Source organism: Lepisosteus platostomus, chromosome 3, assembly GCF_059453375.1.
Source record: "Lepisosteus platostomus isolate fLepPlt1 chromosome 3, fLepPlt1.hap1, whole genome shotgun sequence".
Taxonomy (NCBI): Eukaryota; Metazoa; Chordata; class Actinopteri; order Semionotiformes; family Lepisosteidae; genus Lepisosteus; species Lepisosteus platostomus.
Window position 1 is genome coordinate 16073438 of NC_142613.1, and position 19477 is coordinate 16092914.

Sequence of the window (19477 nt, forward strand, 5' to 3'; positions counted from 1 at the left end):
GTTTTTGTCACTTTAGCCCCTGGAGCAACAATCAAAGTGCGTGTTGGCTGACTTTGAAAAGGTTTGCATGTACTGTACCAGCTCAGGATTTTGACTGTTGCTAAGAAATATTATGGACTAAAACCAGAACTTGGCAATAGTAATTGTACATATTTTAATACGTTGTGAAATAATGTTGACAAACGTTTTGGATCAAAGGGAATCAGCAACGACGAGCCTTAAGGTTTTTTTATGTTGTGTTTGTACTGTCTGTACTGCACTTAAAGTCTATTAATGTGTGCTTGTAATGTAATAGGATATTCTAAGGTTATCAGTGGTTAAGGTAAAGGACTTGTTAGAAGGTAGTTCATTGTAGATTGATAAAAAGACTAGGTTTGCCCCCCCCCCCCCCCCCCCCCCGAGCAAGGTGCTGAGCCTCTGTACTCTTCACCTAATTCTAAAGTTTCTTGTTATAATTGTCTTTGCCACAGTAGCAGGTAAATGAACCATAGTTCCCCACTACGTCTCTGTAAATCAAATTTGCATGTATGTGCCTGCTAAATAATTAGTAGAAAACCATGAAAATGCTTAATTTATGAATAGTTGTTTTTCACTGATCATTTGTCTTTCTCTGGTTAAGACCATTTGGTGTTGAGAAATTGCCAATAATCTGAAAGGAATTATTTTTGCTCTCTGATGGTGAGATTTTTAATTGCAGGCTGAGAGTGATCAATCTGAAGTATTCTAATAAAAATAATGTCAGAACTGTACTGTTTGTAGGTTCTGATTTGAATTGTTTTTTAAATGAACATCCATCTTGAATTGTGGACGAATGCGCTGATTACATTAGTTGCATATTTAAAAATGGATATATATAAAAAATAATGGCAGTCTCAGCCCTGTGACATTCTTATAAATGGTCCCTGGTGGGTATCGTAGATTGAACTCTGGCCAAGTAACTTAAGAGAATCGTGAATTAACAGGTGACTCCCATGAGGCACTTTGTCTGGGAATGTGAGGTGTGCCAGGTAAGCCCTGGGATCAGTAATTTTTTTACAGGACACATTCATGTCAAAACAGAATCCTGCTGGGGCATGCATAGGGCGTGTTGAGAGATGATACAGACAGACTGTACTTGCTAGAATAGAATGTAAAGTATGTGCGTAATGATTTTAATGTCACATCTTGTACAGAACTGTACTACAGTACGTGAGTAAGATGGGCCGGGTGGCCTCCTCTCTCTTGTGTTTAATGCTCCTGTTACTTTCTAGAACTGCAAGGAGGAGGCCTGGTTACCTGCAGTGAGCAAGACATGCATCTCATTTAATTCCATGACCTGTTCTTTATTGGTTGGAGTGCCCAGCAGTTTTACCAGTTCTTGTTGAAAGGGGGCTCACCTTACCTGAAGCTTTTTAAGACTGTTTTTATTTGTTTTATCATCTCTGGTTGCTGGGGTTTGAGTTTTGGAACTCGAAGGGTTGGGCCCTCTGCAAATGATGAAACAAAACTAGAGAGTGTGTCTAGAATGGGCAGGTCCCCAGCCCCACAGTCACCTGTCCTGTTCCATTTAGTTGCTTCACTGCAGAAATTACTACTGGTGCTTTGGCTTGATGTACTCTGCTCAGTAGAGAGATTTGAAGTGCGCTCATCTCGGACATAAAATGACCAGGTGTTGCAGCTGGAGAATCTCAAATCTGATTAAATACCAATTTCTTACAATTTAAAGACCAAGATTAAAGAAAAGCACATAATACAAACATAAGTGTAAGTTTATACTGTATAAGTGTGGTTTGGCTATTCGAGAGGATCATTTGAACATTTCAAACATATCATATTGAATCTTGGTGTGTACTGTTGGTTTCTCTGCTGACAATGAGAGTGAAATTGAAACGTAGGAGGTCATTAGACTGACCTGACTTTAGTGAAAGCAAATCCACTTTGAGAATATAAATTAAATTATACATGCCTAAAATGTATAAGTATTTTCTGTTTTTTTACATATGCTTTGTTTTATTTATCGAAGTATTTACATCCCTTCTTTGCACATTTCAGCATTTTAATAAGTCTTTTTAATTGCCAATTCATGAATAACTGGGCACATTTGTTAACTACTAAGTTCCACTGCTTAAAATGAACCAGTTTTAAAGCTGAGCTTTAATTAAAACCTGTGTCTTAGAAACAAAACTGTGATTTTGCAAGAGTTATTCAATATAATGTGTTTGGGGTTTTTTTCTGTAGGGGTCTTTTACTGTACATCAGTTTTATAAATTAGGTGCTTTTTTTTTGCTCTTTCTGTAGCACAGCCTTTAGCTCTATGGCTGCAGTGCAACTCATAGTGTTGTGATGCGTAATGTCTGAATTACATAGAAGCGGCTTACAGGAATGTGAAAGGAAATATGTCAACATAGACCACAAGTGGAGCTTGCACACCACAAAATAAATGCACTTTTGGTTATGGAATGAAGTTGACAAGTTCACAGGTTTCCGCTCAATATTTATAAACATGTCGGGCTCTATCCAAATATGGGTATGTGGAGATATGCTGATTCATAGAGTTTTAAGGGAGGGACCATATTTCTGCTACTATAAGCATCATCAACATCCTCTCTTTGGAGAATGTGATACTTTTGAGAAATGTTGCAGAGGAAGAAGGACAGAAATCCTGTGTGGGTTGCTAAAATATTCTAAAATGAATTGCACATATTTCTTGAAATTTATGATAGGTAGGAGTAGTTACAAACCCACAAAAAAACAAGGGACAAAATCGACATTAATTGGCAGTTTTGTGACACATAGACCTTTTAGTTTCTTAAATTGACTCGTTTTATGCACAGCACAACATGAACTGCAAGACTGAGCTTGTGAAATAAAAGAGACTACAGTAAAGACCTTTGGGTCATGGACCTGTATAGGAGATTTTTGTAAAATGAAACAATTTTTAATCGGTGGTTAATTCAAGCGGATACTCTGAATACAGGAGAGGGGACTGGTGTGAGAAAGGTTAGAATTGTACAGTGACATATGCCACCTCCACATTACACCCTGCCCTTCACCATGAATCCATGATGGTTTCCAGTTCTCCTTTTTTTCCAGCAAATCTTGATGCTTCTTTGTTGTTTGAAATGATACAGTATATGCTTGATTAACATTAAAATGACTGAAGAGTTTTCTTACCCCACCCTCCAAAACAAACAGGCCAAACTAAAAGAGGATTGGCAGTGATAATCTGCACTGTAATTGTGACAGTTGCAAATTCTGTTGATTAGCTAATTTGCCATTCAAGGTCACTGTTGATTTACTGATAGTAAATCACGGGGCCAGGATGTGGGTTTGCCTTATTGGCAATGAGCTGAGAGACGTTACCCAGAAAATATAATCTTGCATCATCTTCTCAAAATGACAGACTGCAACCTGGGCAGCAGCTGTGCATTGTTGTATGAACTGTAGTTATCCCACATGCCAGCTATGCAGACTGAATCTGCAGGTTTTATCCCATTTCCAGTCCTCCAATATGGTCTTTTGGTTTTGTCCAGACAACATCCCATTTGTATATGCCCATTGATTGCTTTGTATTGAGTTCCAAATACATGTACATTAACATTCATGTACAGTAAAATAGAATTCCAGTACAGAAAGGTTTGCCCCCATATACACACTCATTTTTTTAAGAAGCTTGGAAAAAAAAAGACTTGAGACAGGCAGAGGACAATGCTTGTGTCAGGGTTATCTGGAGGGCATTGGCTAAAGTGGATGATGAAACCCAAGTACAGTAGCTACATGCCTACACACACCATAGCGAACGTCCAGTAATGTTATCAAACCAAGTTCAACACATTTTTTTATTCGGACTACTTTGCACTATTTAGATTGCACTCATTCCTTGTTTGCCAAAAAGAAAAACAGCTACGTATATAAAATTGTTCAGGAAAACCAGTCAGGTATTCAAATCTGAATTTCTCTATTCTGTTTGACATCATAATTCTCTTCACACAATTGTGGTTATTTTCCCCCAAAATACTTTTTATTTAAAAAAAAATATTTTCCTTTTTTTTGTAATATCAGCCGGTGAAGAGGTAGAAAATACAGGTTGCTAAAGTATTATAAATAATACACTTGTTAAATAAGGGAGGTACTGTATTGCTTTGAAAAGCCCTAACCGGTATGTATCCTAAGAACTGAAAAGCTTAAGACAGGGTGATTTAACCTATAATTTTTTAGACATTTATCAGCTTTTTGTTGAGCTTATTAAGGAACTGACAGTGACTCGGAAGGGGTTTTAAAGAAAGAACTGTCAAAAAAAAAAGAGAAGAATCCAACCTTTAAGAAAATCATGGAAACTTGGCTGCTGTGTCAATGAGATTTTCTGCTTGCAGAAATAGGCCAGGGAATTGGCTTTATTAGACTACTTGTTAATGCTCAGCTGAGGTAAAGGTTTCTAGAGATTAAAACTATAGCTTGTCTTGCTTGTACTTTCTAGTTCTTGACTAACAGTTCTGTGCCTCAACACATGTGAAACCATTTTACTGACAAAAAGAGAAACAGACACAAGTAGTATCTAGGCATTCTACATTTTTTCCCTATGAAGCATCATGTCAGGTGTCAGCAAGTATAAAACTAGGTGTATGGATTTGATGTCCTTCAGACATTTTGGAGCCAAAATATGAATAGGATTAAAACTGATTCCACATATTATTCTTTACTTTTTTAATATAAAATTCAGCAAATTTTACAAAGAATTAGAGTGTATATACAGTATAATTAAATTTCAAAATGTCATTGATTAATGTCATTGTGGTTGCTGAAGAGGCACAGTGCCCTGAATAGAGGGTCCATCACACTTCTTCACAGCCATCTTTGAACTCATTGTGAACAATTGCCTGTCCTCTGCTTTTTTAACTGCAGAAGACTGTTCAGATAATAACAAGGTAAAGACAAGCAACAAAGAAATTAGCTGGTGAGGGCACAAGACAGGATAATCTGGTTGAGTCACCCCTTCTCACCACTGGTGTGTCCTGCATTAAGAATGACTGGAGAATTCCAATCTGTCGACAAAGACATAGCCGAAGTTCAAACCTTTGAACTACAGGCCTCAGTCTTCACTTTCCTGGAGGAGTAGTTTAGAAGCCCCTCATCTTTTGATCTAAATATTGGCTATTTTAAGTAGTAACATTCTGGGAAAAATAATTGTGTGTATAGGATTATACATCTTTCACAAGGAATGGTGAATGTGACCAATTAAATAATTATTTGAATTAAGAATACATGATTGTAACAAAAAACAGAAGTTCTGTTCTTCAAACGGTCTAGATTTTGGGTAGGCCATTTCAATGTGTGATTATGTCTTTTACTATTATAGGCAATTATTTTTACAATGGAGGACTGAGATTGGGTATAAAATACTAACTGGAAGGGTTCAAAGGACACAACAGAGGTGCACTGAAAACTGCATTAGAAACACACAGTGGAATTTGTTTTTGAAAAGTAAGTCAGTATGTTAAATTTGGAAGTGGATATCGTATGTTGCTTAACCAGCTGTAGCAGGTTACAGGGATGCAACCCTTTGCTTGCATTTTAAACATCTGGTTGTAATAGCCTTTTGTTACCCTGACACAGGCACACCTGGAGTCCTCTCTTCACTCTGTCTAATCCCGACTCTCTCACGGAATGCAAGCATTAAAAAGTGTGTCTGTTCAGGTCACTGTTGCACCACCTGCATTTTGATTACATATATATGTTCTCTCCCCCTGAACACTATTACTTCTTTCGCCCCTTCTTTGCCCCCCTTGTTGTGACATGCAGTACCCTGTGTACTCAAATAAGTATCCCTCCCCACACAAAATATAAGATTTGACTGATTTCATCACAGTACATTTACTACAAAGTCATTCATCCTCCGTGGGCTTGAATTTGGTATTCATCTTATGGCACAATAACGTGAGAGGAACAAGCTTTTTTAAACCAATTAAGAATTTCTATAGCATTAGGAATTTGTCTTCTGGGCCAGCTCCCTTTGTGACAAGTAAAGCCCATTTCAGCAGTGTGAAGAAGCCTGTGCGTAGTTAGGTGCCTTAACACTTTAATGCTGTGGAGGGACTAATTGAACTGAAGACACCAATGATAACCATAAGATGGAAAACCAAGCGGCTTAAGGTATAGAGGCTGTAAGGAGGTGTTTTTTTTAACACCCAGCGGCTGCAACAGACACATGAATGCCAGATTAAGGTTAATGGAATTGTACACTTGTACTATAGTGATGGTTGGTCGGATTCCACAAATAAAATGTCTTATAAAAATGCCCTCCAGGTTGTTTTACTTCTTAATATTTTCTCAGGGAGATACTTGAATAAAATATTGCAAGAGACATTGTGCAATCATGTGAGGAACTGCCAAACCAGGTGGACCAATGACATCTTAACCTCAACATTCTTTATACCTACTACTGCAATACACTCCCTATTTAATATACTTTATATCATTGGCAGTCGGTTTTAAATTTCTGTCTCAGGGGCAGATCCAAGGGGGCTGCTGTTAGAAAGAGAAGACCACAACAATATTATGTTCCACTTTGAGACTTGATGGATGAAATACTCCAAGAACAATTAAGATGAATGTACATAATCTGTTATTAAAAACTCATGACTATAGTACATAAAAATTAGCCACTAAAGATGTCTAATTTAGACAATGTAACATCCACTAAAATTGCACAAATAGGCGCCATGTCACTAATGCTGTAATAACAGTAGAGTAGAGAATCATGGTGTGCTGTTCTTGATCAATAAATCCAACCCAACGGAGATTAATTACTGATATATGGTTTGAATAGTATAGAATGGCAAACTTTAAGATGGGACATTTTCAATCTATGTTTTCTCACTGGTTAAAATGCCACATTGTTCTTTATTGTAAAACCCCTCCTTTCCAACACACAGGTGTCAGTAGTGTGATACATACTAATGCATGAAAGCTGTACACTTCAATCAGCTGTGTGGTTTCCTTGCAGAGTTTTAATTATGTTGCTAATTATTTAGCTCTATTTTGTGCTTAAAGGTTTGTTATATACAATACATGTCTGAACTGTTCTTCAAACCAGGTGTCTGTGCCTCTAGCCAATGTATGGTTTGGAATTGCCCTCACTTTATGAAGACAGTATCCGCAAAACACACAAGGTACTAATGTTGTCCATAACACGTTTGCCTAGAGTGTCATTGATCAGGGTTTGCCATCTAGCTCAGAATACCACTCTCTTCACTGTTACTGCATCAACATTGTCTGTCTGTATTAGAGGGTGCACAAGGGCCTTGCGTGATGACATTGTATAACTAGATCTTAACATGGGAAATCAACCCCCTGCCTAAGCAGATCTTGGCACGTGGACTCCACAGGATGAAGCAAATGGGATTGGTGTCCCTGTGTAGGCTGCTAATGGGGATTTCACCTCCCAATACAGGAAGGCTTTAATCCGATATCCCCTCTGAAGGAAAGTGAAACAGCACTGATCTGCACAGACCCTGGTCCTTCTGGGAAAGCCAGGACTTGTCTTGAAGGGTTAGTAAACCCTGGAATTCTGGGGAAGAATTAGGGATTGTCATTTAGCATTATTCCTTAAAAGAAGCCTGTCGCTGAGAGAATCGAATAGTAAATCCAGAATAAAATTGCAAAATGATTGTTAACTGGTAATCATTATACAGTATACATACTGTACACACACCTGAAGAAGACTCCACAGTCGAAACGTTGTGTTTCCTTTCTTTTCTTTTCAGCGTGGAATAAGCCCACTACCTGTTCTTTTGCAGCTTATGCATGCTGATGCAGCTACCTACTTCTACTTCAGTATACAAACTTAGTATACATAACTACTTCAGTATACATACACTATACATCTGTTGTAGGGAAGTGATAAAATAACAATTTCACTGTCTTTTTATTCAAAACATAACAGCACATAATAAAGTGTGAAAATGGAATAAGATCATTTGGCCCATCAAGCACTCTTGATTTTTTTTTTGTAGCACAGAGATTTGAGGAGATTTGCTTCTTGAAAGCAGCATTGGTATCAATTTTGATAACATGGCCCGGTAATGTATCCACAGTTCTCTTTGTGTAAAAAGAGCCTCTTTTTCTTGATTGAACTTCGTTTCTATTTGATTCGTCATGGGTTTCACTGATGATTCTGTAGAAGTCCGAAGACTGTCAGTATCCAAGAAAATTTAAATGCTCAAATCCTCATAGTCCTCTCTGTGTGAGACTGAAATGATTGAGTTATTTTATATTATCAGAGTAATACAGTCCTTCAATCTGGGAATATATCTGTTTACTCCTCTATGGGCTGCTTTTGTAGTCAGTCTTACTTGCTTTGTGGCTAATTTGCATTTAAGAGGAAAATAGTGAACAATATTCTAAATGCAGTCTTAGGAGTGCCTAAGTTAATAAAGACCATAAAAGAAATAAGGGCATTCAGCTCATCGTGTTCATCTGGGGTTTAAGTGGCTGAAACTAAAAATTTGTTGTGTCATTTTGTTCTAATTTTGGATTCACCCCCTTTGAATCTCACTTGCAGAGTTTCTTTGAATACTTTCTTTTCCATTCCATTTGAAATGTTTTGGAATTTTTCTGGAGCTACTGTATAAATGAGGAAATCCATGTTTTTTCTTGCCTTTTCTTTGGATCACCAAAAGGACATTGGCCCTCCTGCGTGTTGGGGTACAACAGAAAGGCATTTTGTAAGCCTTCTACAATTTGAGGTTTGATTTTGTCATGCCACGTTGTTTCTGAAGGGATATAAACTTGTAATGGTAAACATGTTTTGAAACTATGTTCTCTTGTGTTCATCCTCAGAGCATCTTCATACTAGTTCTTTAAACTAGTAAAATTGGCAAGGTAATTTTGTTGCTTTTGCTTGTCCACCATTTTACAGTAAATGCATTGTGCATTAGTATGCTTTCTCTCTTCACTGCTGTCTTCCAGCATGATAAAGCCAATTACTATAATTTTTATGGCACACTTTTACTAAGGAGGCTGTTGTCTTTGGCAATGCCATTAGGACCTGCTATTCCTGTAGATGCCATGGAGATTAACCTGTACAAAGCAATCCACTATTAAATGATTTGATCCTACAGAAAGCTAAAGCCAGAGCTGTAGTAATTGGCACTGATCTTTGGGAACAAGGTAAACTCTTTACCTGGGAGCCACAAGCTGCTTTAGAGTCCCAAACTCAACACAGCTCCCCACCCTAGCCTCCAACTCACGGCTACATTGTTTTATTCTAGACTGTTAAAGACTGTCAGGCCTTCCCCTCTCCAAATTTTGGCTGGTCCCATGAGTACTGTTTTCCAATACAGAGATTAGTGTGCCTGCACATTTACTTTATTATGATGGGATGAGGGTAACAGTGTTGCTTTGTACAAGACTGTGACAACAGTTTATCTCACCAGCATTATTATTTTTGAGATGATTGATTTGGATAAGGAGAAGAAGCAGTAGGGGTCATACTTTATTTAATTAGAACGATAAATAAGTAACCAGCCCAAAATTTCTCCATCCAAATATTTTGCTTTTAACTGCAGTGATCGGAAGGGACTGACATTTTCAGTTCTCTATCAGTGCAGCAAAATGTATTAATAATAACATGAAGTATTGAATGCATAGGAAGGCTTACATATTGGTGGAGTGTTTGCCAGCGAGAAGACAGCAGACACTCTTCCAATTTTGTAAACAACTGGTTTTGGGGCGATTTAACCCCTAAAACTTATTATTGAACTATTTACTTAAAAAGACCTGGGAGAACAACCAACATCCCAATATTGACAACAGCTTAACATGATTTTTATGAAATGGTCAGGACTTGCAATCTTAAAGCTAGGCATGGGAGATTTAACCAGCCCTGGAGTTTACAGTATAAGCCTTCATTCAATATGATAACCATCTCTGAAAATAAATGGAAATACAATTTGCATTTGTGAGGGCTTCTTGCTGTGTTCTTGAATACATCACTGGGTGTGACACTGTTTAAGGTACAGACCCCATAGGTTGTTCCAAAACAGGCTTCACTGTTTCCTCTTTTTGCTCTGGTCTGCACAACAAGCTAGAATTTTATAAACTCAGTCTGGATTGATGACAAAGAGGTAGAGTCCTTATAACAACATTAATCTTACACTTCAAGATAAATATAGCAAGCGGTATGATGAATGCAACAAATGAACATTGGAAACAATAGGATTTGTTGCTGGTTTAATGCCTGTTAGTATACGATTGGCTAAACCTCATTTAAAATAATTTGGAGCTTGTTTGGAAGATTCATAGATTGGTTTTGGAAGCATCACATATCTTTAATGCCTTCTCTAAAATAATAGACAAAATACACTAAGAACATTTAAATCATACACTTGAAAATGATCCAAAAGTACACCATCACAAAGAAGCATATTTGTCATAATTAACTTATCTAACATTTCTATTTGAATACATGTGGAAAAGTGGCTGATTGACGAACAAAACTACGACTGATCGGTTCATGTCGCTCAGAACACTACCAGAAGGGCATGTCATTCGTCTTTCACCACTTCTTCAGGTCGAGAAGTCCAATACGGATTCCACACACGCTGTGATCGTCACCTCAACAAACCGTCCCAGCCGCACCCATTGGCTAAGGGCGCAACAAGGCGACGCAGGGGATTGGCTGTGACGCACTTTCACGTGAAGACATTGAACAGCACAGAGGCTGCGAATTCCGAAATTCAGATTAAATACCTGCAGAGCAAGAGCAGAAAGCTCAATTCAACTCCTGGATCTGCTGCTGGTTGGGTGGGGGGGGTAGTGAAGTAGGGTTTACTGTGGGGAATATTACTGGGGGGTACTTTTGGATTTCTTTATCGTCGCCGTGACCTCATACTGTTTCAGAAAAGTAACCTTTCGTAAGGAATAAATCAAAGGGGGCCTTTTTTTCTCTGAGTAATTTATGCAGATAACATCCTTCGGAATACCATAGTGTAAGTAACACTTTTTCCTTACTTTGATTTAATCTCATTCTGTTAATATGCAGTAGCAGTTAGTTACTATTCAGGAATTTACTTGCTACAATGGTGTGTACTTCTGATAGTTAAATTGAAGCATAAATTCTTGTAAAGTTAGGAGCAAATTGTTCTTCTTAGAGTTTACAATTGAATAATTATGATTTTTTTGGGGGGGGTTAGCCGGAATATTAGTTATACGTTTTTGTAATGTCTGTGCATTATTTTACCGCACACAGAATAAAACAGTACATTTATATTGATGCCTGCCTTTAATCTGGAGAAACCTTAGTATACATTTGTCGTGTAGCCTGGCAAACTTTTACTATGAACATGCCGTAACCTTACTTTTTTTTTCTTGCAGGGGTGCCTTTTGACTCCAGCATGCTCTAGTTTATCCAGTCCAAGGGCGATTGTCTCCTTGTTTTCAATCCCGCTCACCATCACTTGCACAGTTATGAACTGCACGAAGTAAGGAGGAGTTCTTTTTAATACTGTATGTATATAGTAAACTGTGGCGTATACTCTGGTTTCCTGTCCTTTCTCTTAAAACCTTAAATGTAACTTTTTAATGAGAGATAGTTGACGATTAAAAACGAACTTTCTGTCAAATTTAACTTTAGTTGAAAACTGGCGTCTATATTCCACGCTATCGCCTTCGCCACACGTCCTCTTTGCTTTCGCTTGATTCTAGGTTGAATGTAGGAACATTGCCGCCCCCCTACTAGTTTAAATACCAGAAAACAAACATTAATTTAATTGTTCGCTTTTCAGGGCCGGACAAGAACCTGAATTTGTACTTTAAAAGTATCGAAGCTTATTCTAAGGGGAGATTGTTTCTGTAAAATAAATATTAAGTCAGTTCCTGTCTTTTCGAAAAGAGGTAACTTTTCCACATCTCTTGCTGTTTGTATTGTTTGACTGTGTGTGAATTGCTTTTCCTTGATCTATAAATTGCCTGGGAGACAGGGGTGGGCTGTGGCTGGGCTTCTTAATTGCCAGGTTCCAAAATCCTGCTGGACTCCCTGTCTGGTCTTCCTTGCCACCCTGTGTATAAATGGCTTTTGTGTTTTATCTGTGAAACCGTGTTAATGCAGAGCAATGAGATCTGTGAATAATTTATCACTGCATTAGTACTTCTCTTCATTTCAGTGATTAGACACACCCTCCTCTATCTTTCTTTAATATAGTTCTGCACATAATAAACTCCACAGTCTTTAGTCAATGAATGACAAGCTGGTATCGAGTCATGACTTTCTATTTCTGTAAGAAAAATAATTTGGGGGAGTTTCACTTTTTTTCAGATCCATAATCTCTGCTCCACCCCCCTTGTGTATACTTTTATGACTTTTCACTGAATGAAGGTAAAGGTGGGCACTATGTCCACTAAAGGATAGAGGGGAGTATTTGCAGTCAGGAATGTTCAGTTTTGTGTCTGAATGCATATTTAAAAAAGCAGCTTTGGCATTAGATTGCCAGAGGGTTTGCCAAAACTTTGACAGCAGATAGTGTGGAGTGAAAAGCCAACTGCAACAAAGTGGTTAATAGTCCAAACGCTGTTAAATATGCAATTCTGTGAATATTTGTCAAACACGTATACAGTGTTGAGGTGTTGCCTGAGATCCGTCTCTCTCTTTCTAGAGTCCTACACGTCTTTAGTGGCCATTCCGTTCCCCAACCAGTGATGCCTGTGGATCTGGCCATGCGTCTGTGTCTAAGTCAGTCCCAACCACTGTGCCACCTGCTTGGGGTGACCTCTCTTAAACCCCTGCGGCCCTGCCTCAACCCCCGCACCTCTCAGCAACGGGACCAGCATTTGTGTCGGCCCGCTAGCCTGTCCCCCTCCGAGCGACCCGCCACGCAGAGCAGTGGTATCAGCGGTGACGGCACCACCACCAAAAAGAAGCGCGTGGTGTTTGCCGACTCCAAGGGTCTGTCGCTGACTGCCGTCCGTTTCTTCTCCGAGAAAGATGAGGACATGGCCTTCTCCGAGCTGCCTCTGGTGCAGCTGCGAGGGCTGGGGAAGCCTGTGAGTGTAGCTAAAGGGGAAGGAGCCAGTGGCAAGAGGTGGCGGCTGAAGCTTGCCTTCTCCCAGCCCTCTGCAGACTACCTGGATTTCAAGGCCCAGCTGCAGCAGAACCTGGTGCGCTTGGAGAACTGCTCGGTCAATGAGCGACTGCTCAGTGGCACGGTCAAGGTACGTAACATCAGCTTTGAGAAGGCTGTAAACATTCGCATCACCTTTGACTCCTGGCGCAGCTTCTGTGATGTGCCCTGCTCCTACCTGCAGCAGCATTATGGTGGCACCGACACGGACACCTTTGCTTTTGAGATCATGCTTCCTGACGACCTAGATCCCCGTGAACGTCTGGAGTTCTGTGTCTCCTATACTCCTGGGGGCTCCAGGACCACCCTCTGGGACAACAACCATGGCCGCAACTTCAGGATCCTCATCTTCACCAATCCTGAGCCAGTCTCCCTCCCCAGACAGCACAGGCGTTCCTTTACCCCTCCTCCCCAGCGCCGTAGCCTGTGGCTCAATCCTGAGGGCAAGCTGTCCAAGCTTGAGCCCCTGGGCAGCCCCCGTGCAGCCACTACGGATTTCTTATTCTCGCAGTTTCAGGGCTGGGGGAGATTAGAGAGCACATCCTGCTACTGGTGAGCAAGTGGTGAAACTGTTTCCCCCATCTTATTATCCAAATGGCTTAAAAAAAAATAAAGGACTACAGACTGCGTTACTCACGGCAGACTGACTTGAGTCCTTCCTTATGAAAGGGAGGAGTGAAGGGACTCCTTGCCTTCTTGATTTGCCATTGTTTCAGTACGTTCTTACCTCTGAATACCAGCAGATTTACCTTACAACTTGACTCTTTGTGTACTACATGGATGGACTGTGACAAGAGCCACCTTCTTATCCAGGTTTAAATGGAGTGTGGAGGAATGTCTTGGAAGTTGGAATTCTGTGTCCCGTCCTGATGCGAGCTCTTTTGAAAACTGAAGGAACATGATTACTATGCATCCTTGCTTTACTGAAAACTCTTCTGATTCGAACTGGAGGACAAACATGCTCCTTGCTTCCTATGAAATTAGTCGACTGGAATTTTGCAGTGGTATTCAGTACATTTATGCATTACAATAAAAAAAAAAGCTTTATTGTCCAGTGCTTCAAGGATCTATCGGTTGTCTTCCAGACTGTTTTTTGTAGAAATGGAAAACCTGTACTACATAGTTCTAATTTTATATTAATATATACTAGTTTGATTGTGAAGTGGGTGCTCCAGTGACAGGATTCAGGAGTCCTAGGTAAACCTCTTCAAGTTAAGTGCACATCCTAAAATGTATCTCCCTTTCTAAAAACAGCTACCTAACTTATACCTACCTCTGCAACACGATGAGCCCCCCCCCCCTTTCCAAGAGGCTATTTTGTGATGAACATTGGTGTGACTGGTGTAGAGTCCTTATGTAACATTTTAACTTGAATGACATGTTCTCTTTTTACATACTGTATAAGTCCCTGACGGTTATCAGCCAAAGTCTATTGCAGTGTTCATGACTCACTTTTCACTAATTATGGGTGTATGTTAAAAAAAAAAAAAGTTATATAATGATGTGGAAAAGGTGTAGCTCAAAAGCTTATTTTTGACAGTTTCCAATGGCAGGCGATCAGAAAATGTGTCCCCACTTAATTCAAAATACTGTGGTGTTTGTCCGCTGTATCCATAAGGCACTCATTTCAGATGGACACAGCCTTTAATTTTAGCACTAACTGCTTCCATCATTACTTAATGTTTAAGAGTGCAACCTGTTCACTGCCTGTGATCACTTCATGAATACGATTAGAATTGTCTTTTAGGTTTGTCACACTGTTTTCACATGCTTTTTTTTTTTTTTAAGGTGTTGTGGACACATCTGGTGTCACAAGACTTAGTTTGATGCTCTTTCTTTCCCCCTCATAGGGGATGTAGTGAAAGGCTTATACCTGCTATGCAGACTGTGTGTGTGATTGAATGATGGGCATATCAGGAGTTGGATGATGATAATTTGCTGCCTTTTGTAAATAAAGTGGTTTAAAAATGCATTGGTCTTTGAAGTTATTTCAAGCACCCCATTCTTAAATGGTAGACAACATTGGGTAACGCATAGACGCTTTGGTTTTAAATTTGTTTTTGATCCTGGATTTTCATTAACTTCAAATCCATTAGGAAAATTGAAATGATCCACAAACATTTACACTGGTGTAATCTGGATGCACGAAATTATTTTTTTTCTGTTTATCCTAATTATAAATGCAGGGGCTCCACCCTACAGTCAAACTGTAACCATAACCCTGCCTGAAGTGGCAGGATGAGATATTAGGATCAGCTCATTGGGACTGCAAATTCAAAATATTGCCTATTGATTGTAACTGGTATTTTTTTTTTTTAATTATTTGCAAGTACTGTAGATTTTTTTTATTTTTTTTTTAGCTTGGGGTTTTGGCAATATCCTCTATCCACAGCATGTTTTCACTTAAGTCCTACATCGTGTAGAGGTGGTTGGTGTCTCTTTGGCAAAAATGGTCTTCTTTTCAGTGCACATTTGGGTGGTTTTAGGCTCTGTACTGCATCAAAGCAATGTGCAGTTCACTGGTGTCACAAGTCTCAAACAAATGGTTCAGAATGAGCACTAGTTGGCAAATTTTATAACTTTAAGGGAGTTATAGGTACAAGAGGAATGTGTGAGTGTACCTTTTTGTTTGTAAACCACCCAGTTTAGTTTTCTTCATATTAGTCATCTGACAGGGTTGGGGTTTAATAGTGTAGTTACTTTTCCCCCTCAAGGCAGATTACATAAAATACTGCAGCCGCTCGAGTTTCACTTTAACAGTATCCATATATCAGGCCTTGGCATAGTTAATATTCAAAATCACCTATGAAAACAATATTGGTTTTTATCTTAATGAGCCAAGATTTTGGTATCCCCTGAGACGTTATGAGGAATGCAGAAAGTAACTGGTCTAACAGCTTTAAATCTCCATATAAACTCTCTTGCCCTTTGCATGGTTTCTCTGTGATTAAATACACGATGACTCCAGAATTTTGCAAGTCGCAAACATTGTCCTGGTTTTTGGTTTGTGTGTTTTGGGATTAGGTTGCCTGCATGAAATTTCAGTAATAGTTAACAGCTTCTAGGACTGCTCTCTCTTTTCTTAAGCCAAGCAATGCTGCAGTGATAGAGGTCAGACACTGATTAGTTGCTTACGTCATGGAATACCTGGTGTATTAGTGCATCTGAAATCCCAAGGCAGTGAGAGGGTGAGAGAAAATCAGGGGGTGGCTACTTTTAGGGTGTTGGTCATGTTTGGTGATACCCATTTGTGCCCAAAGTCTCCTTCATTTGGAATGATTTGGGGCATATTGCAACACTCAATTTCAACACCTCCAAAAATTTACCACTGTAGGAGTATCGAGAGTAGGAGGGGCTTCAGTTTAAATTGCATGAGACTAAACTGTTTTTTGGGGGCATGATTCACCAAAGGAGAATCTTTACAAGCTTTTACAATCTGTGGCTTCACACAGAAAACCACACAGTTCAAGCAAGGTTACGTACAGTTCAAATTAACTTATCAACATAATTCTAATGCAAAATCACTTAAAGGTTAATCTTCAACATTGTTATTTTTGACTATGGTAAATACTGTATATATATGTACTGTATGAAACAAAGCCAAGACAAATCATTCAACAAATTGTGTATCATTTTTGGAAATAAAATGACATTTGATGTGCCCGGTTTCCAGTCTAAAATTTAAATTAGATCAGGGTGTATTTATATTGCACCATTCAAAAGCTTAAAGTAGCTCTGGGCTCTGGAAGAGGACAGCACTATGGCTTATTCCCTGTAATCACTAAATTCAGAATGTTTTTACAACAGTAATTATCTCCAATATCAGCCGTACAATTCATTGTACAGCTGGCTGTACAATGCTGAGCATTTTGCTGCATGATGTATCATCTACTTATGTTATCTATATATAATAGTATGTACACAACAAAACAGGGTCTCTGTACTTTTTTAAGACTTTTTCGCTCCAGTTATAAGACTGGCCTAGGAAGTGCCAGCTTGTAAAGGATAACACTGAGTGAAGATTTTCAGATAATTTAGTTATAATGAAAATGTGCAAGTTTAATCTGTTCATATGAAAGGTCCTGATCTTTGGCTAGAAAAGTGATTCTTTGGCATGGCAGTTAGTGCTGCTGCCTTACAGCTCCGGTACGTTTGTATGCTGTATGCTTGGCCCAGTTCAGGACTGAAGTATCTTCTCTAAGTCTGCATGTCCTCCTAATGACTACACAAGCTCTGGGTGCTTCCTCCCCAAAACAGGTAGATTAGGTTTGGCTTGACTGTGTGCCTCAAGTATATCCATTTTCCCATTAGCTGATCGAACATGGTGTGAACTACTCTCTCCTGTTTACATGTGGCACGTGCAATTGAAATCAAATGGCTAAAGAATGTTCTCAATTTTCATTTTACCCAAGCTCCTAGTTAAATCAGCTAATTAGGTATTCACCCAAGTAAGGCACTTTTAAAACAAAAAAGTGATCAATATATCAGTACAGTTCCATTTTGTCATGGCCACACACAGTCCATTTTTTCTACTAAGTAGGTTTTTCATTTTAAATCTAGAGTGGTTTCCACTTGAAGACTCTAAAATATGGTGCTTGATCCAAGAGTAGGTTGATGATGCAGACATTGCTAATAGCCAACTGTTACCTGGGTTTCTCGAGTGGCAGTGTTTGGTGGACAGAGCATCACTGGGAGTGATTTTGAGATTATTTTTCCAGGGCTCTCTCAGGGTAAAATAAAATTCCTGCCTCATCACAAGTGCTGCTCCTCTATTGGGCTCTCTTGTAAGGGACCATGGAGAATGAGGACAAGTATGCTGAGGAGAACACGTTTGCCATTATCCCACTATAGTACAGGAGCCGGTACTGTGAGCTGAAAAATAAAGGAACATTTGGCAAATCCTAATTTTAAAGGAGTATAAAAGTGAAAAAAAAATGTTCACATAAAATATAGCTTTCATATCTTAAAATTGTTGATTGTCTTGTTAGTTTGGTTCAGGGTAAAATATAGATTTTTTTGTATGTCACTACATCTTAAATGCCAGTGTTTAAATCAACATCCTGAACTGTCTGTGAACCCTCAGGACCTGGAGTGGACTTTAACTCTTAAGGAACAAATGTGAAGATCTCTGATATCAGTATTCACTGGAGGTCTGTAGATAGCAGACATGCCTTGGTTTGGAGAAGAGAGGGATTGGGAGTGACTTTAGGGGTGTTTTGTGTATGCAGGAGTGAAAGAAGGCACATTTTCTCTCAATTAAAAAGGTGTGATCCATGCCCTCAACCTCAATGAACTCTGCAGCACACAGACAGAGCAAAGAGGGTCTAATCTGTATTAGTATAAAGGTGTTTCTGTCAATCTGATTACAGCGCAACCAGATTAACCTCTGTGTCTCCTGCTTTCTGGGTGGATGGGGACACTGATGCTGCCTCTATTCATCCTCTTGACAGGCAGCCACTCAATCAATTAGCATATGAGACAATCTCTCAGACCCTCCTCAGTGGTATATATAGCAAGGGATTTGTAATCTAATATTAATTACTTATACAAAGAGACAGGGATTTTGTTGAGTTTATTTAAATAGTGAGCCTTTGCTTACTAATACAAGATAACCTCCAGTCTTTAAGTAGCAGGCTAATAAAGAGGGAAATTTCAGGTTCAAATCCCAAATTGAGCACTGCAGTTATACCATCAAGCAAGTTTTTAAATCAGCAAAAAACACAGCTGTTTTTATGGGTACTGGTGTAATTTGCTTTCGGTAAAAGCACTGACCCAATAAATTGACAATGACAACAATTTTAAGTTCTGAAGTAAAAAATGAAGAACAGGATTTGTATCTGTGTAATATTTGGAGTAAGACTTTCTTTACAGTAAAAATAATGCCTAATTCTGAAAATGTATACCAATTTTCATATACTATCATATTTAAATAGGTGCAATAATACTGTGGCTTTCCAATTCATCCTGTCTAATTTCAGCAAATCCATTAGTACCATCTAGTGACAGCACAAAGGATTGTTTTTTACAATACAGCACTGAAATACAGGAAGATTAATTGTCAGGACTTTGATACTAAACAGACACATAAATGTAATTTTTGAAGTATATCACACTTTCTGTGTTATGTATTGTGAATTTGTAGAGTGGTCATGAATGTTTGTGATCACACTATCCAAATCTGTGAGAGAAAAATGTTTGATCATGATTTCAAAGGAAATTTGATCAACTTTTCAGGGAAAGGGGAATTTTTGTTGATGCCTATCACAATGAAGAGATAACTGTCTTGACATCTCTGATGAATATTTCGTTTGTTTAATACAAATGTTCAGTCACGCTGTAACTACTTTATATCTTTTTATACCATGCCAGTCCTGTATGGTAGA

General features: G+C 38.9%; 1 protein-coding gene and 1 long non-coding RNA gene across 2 annotated transcripts; one reads left to right on the forward strand and one right to left on the reverse strand.

Annotated features, from left to right (window-relative positions):
• Position 1: 1 nt before the first annotated feature.
• On the reverse strand, positions 2-501 carry LOC148674528 (uncharacterized). The gene is made up of 2 exons (XR_015935337.1): positions 370-501; positions 2-217 (listed from the first exon to the last, which is right to left on the reverse strand). It is a non-coding gene; the product is annotated as an uncharacterized LOC148674528 (long non-coding RNA).
• Positions 502-10722: 10221 nt separating this feature from the next.
• Positions 10723-15064, forward strand: ppp1r3c2b (protein phosphatase 1 regulatory subunit 3C2, duplicate b). The gene is made up of 3 exons (XM_088624722.1): positions 10723-10967; positions 11353-11459; positions 12630-15064. The coding sequence occupies exons 2-3, from the start codon at positions 11446-11448 to the stop codon at positions 13648-13650; spliced, it is 1035 nt and encodes a 344-aa protein (XP_088480848.1). The 5' UTR covers positions 10723-10967; positions 11353-11445; the 3' UTR covers positions 13651-15064.
• The last annotated feature ends 4413 nt before the right edge of the window (positions 15065-19477 follow it).